This window comes from Phalaenopsis equestris, unplaced genomic scaffold (assembly GCF_001263595.1).
Source record: "Phalaenopsis equestris unplaced genomic scaffold, ASM126359v1 Scaffold000760, whole genome shotgun sequence".
NCBI lineage: Eukaryota > Viridiplantae > Streptophyta > Magnoliopsida > Asparagales > Orchidaceae > Phalaenopsis > Phalaenopsis equestris.
Genome location: NW_018165200.1, coordinates 540,388 through 552,075, shown reverse-complemented (window position 1 = coordinate 552,075; position 11,688 = coordinate 540,388). Strand labels below are relative to the sequence as shown.

General features: G+C 34.4%; 1 protein-coding gene across 2 annotated transcripts in view; it reads left to right on the top strand.

Annotated features, from left to right (window-relative positions):
- Positions 1 to 3,749: 3,749 nt before the first annotated feature.
- LOC110030757 (isoleucine--tRNA ligase, chloroplastic/mitochondrial) overlaps positions 3,750 to 11,688 on the top strand; it is a 78,772-nt gene continuing 70,833 nt past the window's right edge. For both annotated transcript variants that reach the window (XM_020733649.1, XM_020733648.1), the window contains exons 1-5: positions 3,750 to 4,002; positions 6,458 to 6,617; positions 6,708 to 6,862; positions 7,287 to 7,388; positions 8,104 to 8,173. In XM_020733649.1, the coding sequence (XP_020589308.1) occupies positions 3,946 to 4,002; positions 6,458 to 6,617; positions 6,708 to 6,862; positions 7,287 to 7,388; positions 8,104 to 8,173 (544 nt within the window). In that variant the 5' untranslated portion in view covers positions 3,750 to 3,945. The remainder of the gene's footprint in view (positions 4,003 to 6,457; positions 6,618 to 6,707; positions 6,863 to 7,286; positions 7,389 to 8,103; positions 8,174 to 11,688) is intronic.

The following is an 11,688-nucleotide window of genomic DNA, read 5'->3' as shown; positions in this document are numbered from 1 at the left end:
ATTCCCTGAAGGGTTCATATCTTTTAATAATGTTGTTGCCCAATTAAATGGTTCTATGGGCATGTTAAAATTAAATTTGATGGTCAACATTCTTAACGCCACTGATAATTTTGTATGTGTTATGTGTTATGCAACCATCCCATAAAGATTGTAGTGCAATACTCAGTAAGTCATAAAACCATTGTGATTCATTGTTCGGTGTTTCAGATTCGTGTTGAACACTCTCAACAAATTAAACTCTTTGAGGATCATGAACCATTTCCTCATATGTGCTACAATCAAATTCCTCTGCATGAGGGGCATAACTTGTCGAGGCAACCATCATTCGAATCGAACTTCTTGTTCAAGTTCTCCATGTGGAGTTCAATAGAAAAAAATTGGTTTGAATCCTCTGCGGTAAAGATCCAACCTAACATTTTCGGGTGGCAGGAACATTTGATTTTTTTGCTTCGCACAAGGACACTGAAACATACTCTCCAAAAGATATATGGGTAGTTGTGATACCACCTACACAAATTCATAAACATCATTCAAGAACTCATTAATGAGTCATTTTTTTCCTGAATATAATCTGTTATACTGATAAGTTTTCAAATTATGAATATCCATCTGCAGCATAAATATAACTTCATAGATCAATTAAACTATTACACAAAATAAAAATGAAAGATATGAGTGATATAAATATTAAAATTTAAGTTTAGGAGTATGAAAATTTAAGTGGGGTTGGCTAATTGATCATTTTTCTCCATTGTGTCCCATTGAATGCCACACTTTCATTATTTTACTATATTAGGAACATTTTAATGCAACATACACAAATCTTTTTAGGATTACCTCTACATTCTAAAAAATAAGTCAAATCAGAGACATCTACACTCCTAATGGGGTAGTTAGCCAACATTTGATGTGACCGAACCATCTAAGGCGTCACACTTCGATCTTGAATGCCAATGGAGCTACTCCAGCTGTTTCATTGATATATTCATTTCAAAATTTGTCTCTAAGTGTAAAGCCAATTATCCACCTTAACATAAGTCTAAACTTACTTTTATGCTTCTTTTATAAGCTAACTTTCTGCACCACAAAGCATTTTAGGCCTTACCGCCATCTTATAAAATTTATGTTATAGTCTGTGTTACTTTTCTATCACACAATAAGTCTTATGCATTCATTCACTTTAACCACCTAACTTGAATTTTACTAATAACATCCCCATCTATATCACGACCGTTTTCAACATTAGACCTGACACATCTGAAATGTTCATTCCTTTTGATGACTTTATCTCATCCATTACTATAACCCCACTATTAGATTCGCTAACACTAAAATTACATTTTATTTATTTAGTTTTAGATCTACTCAAACGAAAGGCTTTAGCTCTATGTTTACCCTTCATAATTCAAGTTTTGCATGAACACTCTAGTGTTATCCACAAGAACGATATCATTAGAAAAAAACATACACCAAGGTAGATCCTCTTGTAAATGTCCGATAAGAACATTCATAACTAAGAAAAAATTAGCTAGAAACTTAAATTTAAAGTCAATCCTAAATTTACTTACCCTAAATTAGGTATATACATAGTTAAAGTAGGATACATACCTTCCTCAATGGATTATGGTTGAAGCAGAGTAGGAGGAAGAGCACTATGGGAGCTTCAGCGGTCTTTGTACGTAGGCCACGTACGTTACCTTCATAGCTAGCTCTAATGGCGATTGTATTGCGAGGACTTGGGCAAACCCTTGAGGGAGAGGGAAAAGGGAGAGGGAAGGGGAGAAGAAAAGTTGCACGCGAGCTTTTCATGATGAACAAAGAGAAAATGAAATTTAGGCGTGCATGATGAGTAAATTATGTCATTTGTGTCAGAGTTCCGTCAAATTTGCGCTGGACCCGTTCAACCGTATTAAGGATAAAGTATTTATGACGTAAATTCAACACAAACTCAGTGGCAAATCCAAAGATAATTTTCACTTTTTCCGGAAGGCTTATATCAACGAATTTTTCTACATAAATCTGTTGCATATTCCGACGCAAATATCATAATTTATTTTTCGCCGCTTATCTAATGCTAATCTGACTCTAACATTTGCATCAAAAGTATCTAACACAAATATCATACGCTAATTCCTTCTCCTCCTGTAGTGTCATGATTATAATCAAAATTATTATTATTTTAATTATTCAATATAGTCATATTATTATTATTATTCTCACTAATAATAAAATTACAAAATTAATAAACCATTTTCATAAAGCAAGAAAGAAATACTACTTTAATAAATACAAAAGAAGAGAAAAATATTCATTATATCTTATTTCTTTTCAACAAAAAAGTTGAGAGATCCTGACACATAAGAGCTTAAGGGTCTGTTTGCGGCAGCTTATAAGTGCGGGCAGGGTTTTCAAAACGCCGCCGTACCGTTTGATTCGCGCGTTTCGTCAGCTTATCCGAAACTGCGTTTGGTACACTAAACGCAACCCGCGGGTAGACCCCTTCGGCCAGCCCGCGAACCGCGTTTCAGGATAAGAAACGCACCCCGCGGGTAGACCCCTTCGGCCAGCCCGCGAACCGCGTTTCAGGATAAGCAGCTTATCCTGCTTATCCTGAAACGCACAAGCTGTCCCAAACGGACCCTAAAATTCAAATAAATTAGAGGTGCTACTCAGCTTATCCTGAAACGCACAAGCTGTCCCAAACGGACCCTAAAATTCAAATAAATTAGAGGTGCTACTCAGCTTATCCTGAAACGCACAAGCTGTCCCAAACGGACCCTAAAATTCAAATAAATTAGAGGTGCTACTCATCAACTTCCCACTAGTAACAAACCACCCATCCTCTCCTGTCTTTGCAGTTTTTTAAATTTCTGAATTTGATCGATGTGTGGGGGCCCATTTTTTCCTTATTTTTTATTTTTTGAACCCTTAAATGCATATACCATCATACATTTATCGGAAGTGAGGCAAGAAAAAAAAAATTTTACCTGAAATCAAAATTTACAAAGTCGAATATGTTCTTTATAATTTTTTAAATAGAATAATTTTATTAAATTAATTTTTAATAGCATCGGTTTTAACAAAATTCATCAAAGTAAAAAATCATAATTTAAGTATTATTTTTTATTGTAAAAGAAGAATTGACAATAGTAAAGTGTGCTAAGATTAGGGCTGTTAAAACGGCTCGTTGTTCGCAAATAACTTGTGTTCGGCTCGTTAAGAAGCTCGTGTTTGACTCGTTCGCTAAGTTAATGAGCCGAACACGAACCAAGATTTGTTCGTTCGTGTTCGGCTCATTTTGACTCAAAATACTCATCATCAATTATATATACATATATATTTGATGAGTAGTATTTTGAAAAATTTTAATTGACTACATGATATATATATTAATGGGCAGTATTTTTAAAAATTTAACTGACTACAAGGCTACAAAGAATTATAATCTATTAAAAGTATTAATTCAGAAAATAAAATAAAATTATTAAATTAAATTCAAATAATATTTTAATATAAACAATAATTTTTAAATCTTATCCCAACCCTTAATATCTTAATATCTTGTAACTATATGATTAAAATTATTAAAATGAGTCTTTATTCATAAATAGAAATAAATGAGACGAACACAAAATACTTTTAAACTCGAAATATAGACTGAGCCGGGGTCCGCTCCTGTCGGCTCCTTTGGCAATATTGCGCTTCCCAGTCGCATAAACAAAAAACCTCTAAGAAGGGCAAACACAAGTCGCGGGCAAACACAAGTCCCGCCCTAAATTCCCTATCCTCCCGTCCTTCCCATCCACTCATATTCTGCTTACCTCCCTGCGACCCCCTGACGCCGCCCCGGCACCGCGTCAATAAGTACTCGGAAAAACCTTTTACGCCTTCACAAACACGAAGGCTTTTTTCTTTCGCGGCAGCTGCCTATACCATTTTTTGCTAATGGTCGTCGCCGTCCCTCCTTTCTTCTCATCGTTATCACCCCGCGTTCGCCCATCGGTCAGCTACTACCTCACTCTGTTTCTGATATTTATCTACCGCATCCTCGCTTCCCTTTCTTCGGTGATTCTCCCCCTCAGTGTGCTTCTGCTTGGGACCCACTGAAGACAGGAGCTTTCCCATGCTTCCAACTTTCATTTGTTCTATTTTTTTGAACAAACCAAAAAGTTCTTGTTTTTTTACAGTCTCGTTGTGGTTTAGGGAAGAAAGCAAAGAATTGGGTGGTTATAAAAGGAAGAAGAAATATAACTTAGATCATTTTTTTAACCTTTGCTGTTAGTTTTATGAGGGAAATGCGGAAAATTTTTTTTTCCTGATTGGGAGTTGAAAGAGAAGAAACGATAAAAAATAGTTTTTTTTTGTTGATGTCATGTTTTATTATTGAATAAACAAACGAGTTGATCTGTGGTGGCTAGGCAACAAAGAGCGAAGCCAATGCTTAATCACTCACTCAAACCACTATTTTCCATTGTCAGTGTATGCGTGAATTGATGGAATTGGAGAAAATGCTGCATTTTTCTTACAACTACATACTGTATGTTTGGTTCTAACGTAATTGATATGCAACTGTGGACTTTACTAGGAAACAAAAATTGCTTTTTTTTTTCATTATCAGATAATAAGAAAAGAAATGTACCATACATCATCCACAAGGACTTATGTCAATCATAGACATATGAATTTATCATCGATTATGTAGTCCGTATTGGTATTGGTGCTATATAATATCTTCATCATACCAATCTAAATCTTAATACCATGCCCCTATCATGAAATCACATGTTGGTGCATAATATTTATAATTATAGTAATAGGATCAATAAATTACTCGAGAATATGACATATGAAATCATTTACATTATTTCATTGGCTATAAGGATCACACTATAACATGTTCCCTCACATAGGATGCACATCATCTTTCAAATCATAGCTGCACAACTGTTGTTGTCCTGGTGTTTTTGACCTGCTATAAAGTTCATATGATACCTTTATAAATGCTGGTTGACTACTTTATTTGGAAACTTGTGTTTTTGAACCCAGTCTTCATCTATGCACTGATTCTAATATCTCATCAACCTTTTTTCTCTTACAATCTATATAAATTTTTTCAATTTGTTCTCTAGCTCTCTCCTCAATTAAATTATAAGTACATTGCATAAATATAATGATTTCATTTTATAAAAGATTATTACTATACAGCCTTTCACAAGGAGTATCAAATATATTATAACATAGAAAATTTATATAATAGACCACAGACAAGTCATAAAAGGTCCATCTCAAAATTAAAATCAAAGAGGAATAACTGAAAATCATTTTATAATTCTAGAATCAAGTGTCTCAGCATGAGGATCATCATATTCATATCCATTGTTAATTACATGAAACAAATGGGACTTAAATTATCAGAACATCCAAAACATACAATAAAAAAACAAAATATAAATCTGCCTTTTTGTTTAGAGCAAAAATCATTATATAAGCCAAATAATCAAGTGTATCTCAACGTGAGGAACATCTTATGTTCATTTCTAATTACATCATATTCATATCCATATTTAATCACATCATTTTCATATCCATATTTTATTACATCAAATAAAAGGGACTCAAATTATCAAAATCAACAAAATATGCAATAAAAAAAATGTAAATTTGCCTCTTAGGTTAGGGTTAAGGTGTCTACCTAGACAACGATCGATTTCCGATGAAAACTTTGAATTTCTTCTTTATGAATTCTTTCTTTAAGTATCTTCTTCTCCTTATCTTCCTCTCGCACTATCTCTTTAAATTGAAAGTTTCACCAGAAATGAAGCTCCATCTCATCTTCATTTCTTCAGTCCTTCCTAGTTTTCCCCCAACCTTTTTTCCACTTGCATGCATGACATGCGTTTGAGGGTGAAATAAAAAATAAGAAACTTTAGGAGTTTTGTGATAGCTGTAGGAAAAATGGAGGGCATTTTAGCTAAATGCTCAATGAATTTAAATAAATAAATCGACAAATATTTAATCATAATAATGGGAAAAATGAGGATTCATGGTCAGGAAAATTATGTAGTAATAACAGTAAATCAGCACAATTTGGAGTAATTTACATAGCTGATTATTTAATAATTTATATGACCATATACCTACTGAATAAATATACAAGTGTTACATTCATCTACATACTTATTTCACCTCTAATTGGCCATAAGGCCTCCAAATATATTAGTAGTTTGATTTAGACCATAATTATAGTCTTATCATCATCTAACCATTTATATTGCATCCTTATTTGCTTTGAGCTATGGTAAAACTAAATGAGTCACATGCTATTATTTTGTAGTCTTATATATTCTTTTTCAACATTATTTGACCGTTAATTAAGTAATTCAAACAGTTCTCTTTAGCCAGCTATAGTAATGGTGATTAAACTACTCATTTTTTAACTTAGTTTTTGGATTTCCAGGCATTATCTCGAAGGAATCAATTATCCTTCAACAAAACTTCTTCTTTGAGCCTTTTTTTACCCTTTGGACTTTACCATACTGAGTTTAGAGAGTTTTTCCCTTTTGGGTTGAAGCAGAGGGCTCATGGACCGGTGATATCAGCGAAAAAGTCATCTAAAGGTATACATTCAGATTTTGGTATATATTACGATTAATTATTCCGATAAATATTATACTTAAATATTGCCATTTCTTGGTTTCCACTTAAAGGATCAAAGCAAGATTCGGAGATGTACAAGCACACCATTGATCTTCCAAAGACCACTTTTGGAATGCGGGCAAATTCGATAGTAAGGGAGCCTGAGATTCAAAAATTTTGGGAGGACAATGATGTCTTCAAACGGGTCGCTGAGAAGAATACAGGGGTATGTTTTGTTTCTCTTTGATAATTATTAGTAATCTGTCTCTTTGCTTAGGGTTTGTTTGACATCATTTTTATCTTTTGCTTTTGCTTTTCTTTTTATTTTTCTCTTTATCTTAAAAACATGTTTGTTTTGTTTAGTGCATTTTTTGTTAGTGCATTTTTTGCTTGTTTTTATTTTTTGTTTTAAAAAATAAATTAGCTTGTTTTTAAAAATACTCAAAGCATCTAAAGTTGTTTTGATCGTCTTAAAAAATAACTAAACATGCTATAACATGCCAACATGTTCCATTTCAAGTAAAAACATAAACAAAATATAAGTATAAACAGAAAAAAAAAAATCAGAAGTGATTCAAAACGGTTTCTTAAAATTTGATGGAGCATTTTGGGAGCAGATGTTTGAGTTTTTGTTTGATTATATTTGACAGGAAACTTTCATTCTACATGACGGGCCGCCATATGCTAATGGAAAGTTGCACATGGGACACGCTCTGAACAAGATTTTGAAGGATATTATAAATCGTTATAAGGTGATTCTTACTTCACATTGCCACAAATTGTGAGTCTGTTACATCTATATGTTAGTGCTCCAAGATTCAGCTGATCTTGCTTGTGTTTAGGGTGCTTATTACGAGGGCTTACACTGATCTGCATATTGAAGATTATTTTTTCATTGAATTACATAAAATTTCTAACTTAAACTGCTAGTGCAAGTAGAAGGCCTTTCTTTTAACAGGAAGCTGAAGAAGAAGTTCTGACACTGTCATAATCAAAGGGAAAGCTCATTGGAATTTTATATCTTAGCTGTGAAAATATAAGGGAGAATAGATCTAGAATAGATAGTTGTCAGAAAATTGAAAACTAAATTAACTTGAATTACAAGCCATGAAAAGTTTAAATTGTTGTTATAAGCTTTAAATTTGGAAATTATAAATTCTTTGGAGCTTCTGCAGCTTCATAATGTAAAGATGTTGCTAGAACATTAAATGACGATGAAGAGTAAAATCTACACTGCACAAGCTGTTAACTATTGAATGTGATCTTGCCATTGCACTTTTGGTCCTCTCCTTTTATTCTTCATATGAGACGTGGCATCGACTTTGTTTCTAGCTTTTATTTATTTCCTCTTATTTTGCTATATATATATCTTTGTCAATGCTACCATAATTTGGCTCATTTGATGTTGGCGATTTTTATGTGTTTCTGATGGTGTCATTGGCTAACTTATACTTGTGTCTCGTGCAGCTTCTTCAAAATTATAAAGTCCAATTTATTCCAGGTTGGGATTGCCATGGTCTTCCAATAGAGTTAAAAGGCACGTATCCTTCAATATTTAGTACTATTTTCTTGTATATATTTGTGCAGAATATTTGATTAATGAAAATATACTTCGATCCCGAGTAAATCTTATTTACCTTTTTTCATGACTGTATTTATGGTCTGGCTACCTATCTTAAAAACGATTGACTTGGAGTTTATAATTAGTATATTGCTTTGTATGGCCAATTCATGATGGCTGTTCCGTTCGACATGTTGCGCAAATGCATATTATTATGTCGTCATCTTACATATTTGTCTTGTGCAAAGTTCATAGTGCGGTACTAAATGGACAAGCATGCTAGCTTATAGTTTGGGACTTTTAGCATTAATAGTATTACTGCTATAACATAATCAAGTTGCTTTATGGCGTTTAGAATATTGGTAAGAAGTGGAACCTTGAAATTGCAAGGAAGATTCACGTTGATGTAATTGTTAAGAAAAAGAGAGTAGAAGAGAAAGAGGGAAGACGAATGGAGGAATACTTTGTAGTAATTATTTGGCTAGAATAGGGCTCTTGTTATATGGTTTTACAATGAATAGAAGTAAGAAGAAAGAAGTCCTATCTTAGCCGCTTAGGAAAACCAACATCATGGTAGCAATCACACATAAAAAAAAGCCTCCTATTAGATCAGTCCCAAACCACCAACCATAAGGAATCATTCCAGGTGCGGTGAGAATTCCATTTCAGCAATTCAAGGGGAGTAAAATGGTAGCAGTACGTGGCTCCAAGTTCATAAATGCTCTATCCATTACCACTGCAGTCCAACTTGCCAAGTTGGGCATGCCACCTTTGTTTGAAATCCACCCATGATTGAATTGCCATAGCTCCCTTGCCAAATGCCAATATTAATTTTCGTCGCACACGAGAGTCCTTAATTGCCGCAGCTTTAGAGGAGAAGATATATTACTGGCATAGAATTTATTCAACACCTTTCTAAACTTTAAATGCACATGTATAACAAAGAAATTTATAGACAAACAGTAGCAAACATTAGACCTATAGAAATTTGCTTCTTACTATAGCAATTATAAATCTCACCTCAGTTGTCGGGTCAATGTTGTGATGAGTTTCTCTGGGCGAGTTCCGAGCTTGCCGTCTTACAAAAACATTCCATCAATAAGCTATTTCATTAAATTTTAATACATTCTTAATTTAAATTTAACTTAATCTGAACATATTTACAACTGTTATCATTGCTTCAAAGCATTCAAGTTTTTAAGCAATCAACATGAGTTAATACAAAAATCCAGAATTGTCTCATCACTAACTTTTACGTCCTCACCTTAAAAAAATTTCCATACCTATAATTTTTTAATTAAATAAAATCGTTAGAAAGAAAAGCATAAATCGCTAGGCGCCTAAGCACCAAGCTCTCGTGTAGCAAATCGGGCACTTAAGCACCCAAGGGCGGCGCTTAAGCACGGACTCTTTTGTCTGCACCGAAAATATGGGCTCTGTTAGCGCCCAAAGATGGGTGCTTAAGCTCCCAAAGATGGGCACTTAGGCACTGGGATCTTGGAGTGCTTTGGTTCCTTATACACAACAGTAAACACAACTTATCTTGTGTTCTAAATTTCTTGAGTTAATGATCCTGGATTTTGGCCTCCCTCTGTATACTTAAGAGCACGAGAAAAAAATAATTTTTTAGGTTTAAAAGGGAGGAGCCAACCGTTGTCTCCAAACCGTGCAACTGTTATAGGAGATGTAATTGCTCTTTGTTTATGAATCAATTGCCGGATTTACTAAGTTATTTGTATCCTCGCTTTTTGTTTAATAAGCCTTGTTATTTTTACGTTGTTTCCTTGTGTTGACTTAATTGACTGCTATGCTGTGATGTTTATTTTAATTTTCTGGTGAGTGATTTGTATTTTTATCGACCTCATCCCAAAGATTTTACACATTTTCTACACCTTGACTCATGTCCTGGATTTTGTTTCATACTCTCGATGGCAAGAGCCTATTCTTCAGCTATGTGATTGTTTTTGGTACCTCCAAGCATAATCATTTTTCTACTTTATTCTATTTGAACATCAGTTTATCCTTCATCAATTTTTAGAAAATGGATGAATTTTGTGGATTCCATCATGAGTTTTTCAATATCTTTTTTGAGACTTTTAAGAAAGTCATATGCTCTAGTTTTTCCATGAACATGATATTGATATATTTATCCACACACTTGCTGCACTAATTGTTTTGTTTGAAGCAATCCGGTTCTTGTGAAATCTATGTGTGTGAGACATTTATTGAATCATACTCATGCATTCTTGTTTGAAGTCATAAGATTGCTCTTGTAATTTACATGATCGAGCATTGTTTTAAAGGCTGAAATATTCCACGTTGTCATTTTCCCAAATTTATTGTGTAGCATTGTAAATCAACCATAGAAATCCATTTGTTCTTCTATAGAATTGATTGGCGAGGACCTTACCAAGGCATTATTGTTGTCCAATGATGGAAAGAATGGGTCATTCATTTCCGGTTTATAGATGGTACTATTTTGGTATCCAATTACACCTCTTCTCAATCCACCATTTGGACGGAGTGAAACCACTGAAAGAAGTTCTTCCCACTTTGTAGCAAGTATTTTGTAAAGTTAAGCGCTCTGTAGAGACTCTCGGAATGAAGTTATAGCTTGCTAAGTCGGATGGAAGAATATCTTCTGTTCTTCTTTGATAGACCTGTATAGGGCCTTTTTATAATTGTCGACCATAGCTTAGACAGAACTTGTCTCAGAGATTGTTTAGAAGGAGAGAAAGGAATAGAGGAGAAGAATTAAGAAATACTTTGTTATGATTATTAGGCTAGTATATGGCTTCATTTATTGGGTTTTACATCGAGTAGAAATAGGAATAAAAAAATCTTATTGTAGCTAGAAAGGAAAAACAACATTATGACATAAATTACACAAAAAGACGCTTTTTACTAAATCAGCCCAAAACTGACAGCCATATGTAGCCACTAGATGCACCATGAGAGTGCTATGAGTAAAATAGAAACAATACATTTCTCCTAGTTCATGGGATTGCAAACGATTTCTTTTTGCTTGTGATAAATCTATTCTACTGCTACATGAGGGAGCAACGTTCATCTAATTCATTTGGTAGGGGAATTTTATTTCTGTGTTGCTTGTTGACCTCAATTTTCGTGAGGTCTAGTATTCCTCGTAGGAGTTAGGATCTAGCCTTAGGGGTCTTCCTGCGACTATCTTAGAACCTTAGAAGTGGTGCCCGCCTCGTTTTAGTTCAACCTATTTCCGTCCTCTTTTGGAGTTTCGCGTGTGCGGTATCGACTTCTAACACTTAGAAGGATGAAACCGACATGAGGAAACCCAAAATGGATTCCTATAGGACCTTCCCGAGCCTTAGGGTGACCTTCTGCACAATTCGCACTCCTGCGCGCACCAGCTTCGCAATTCGGAGAGTCGACGTGTCCGATCTCCGCAATTCACATTGCCTGCACCGTTATTTGCCGAGGGCTCGAGTTAACCACTTGTGACGATCGATCGCGGG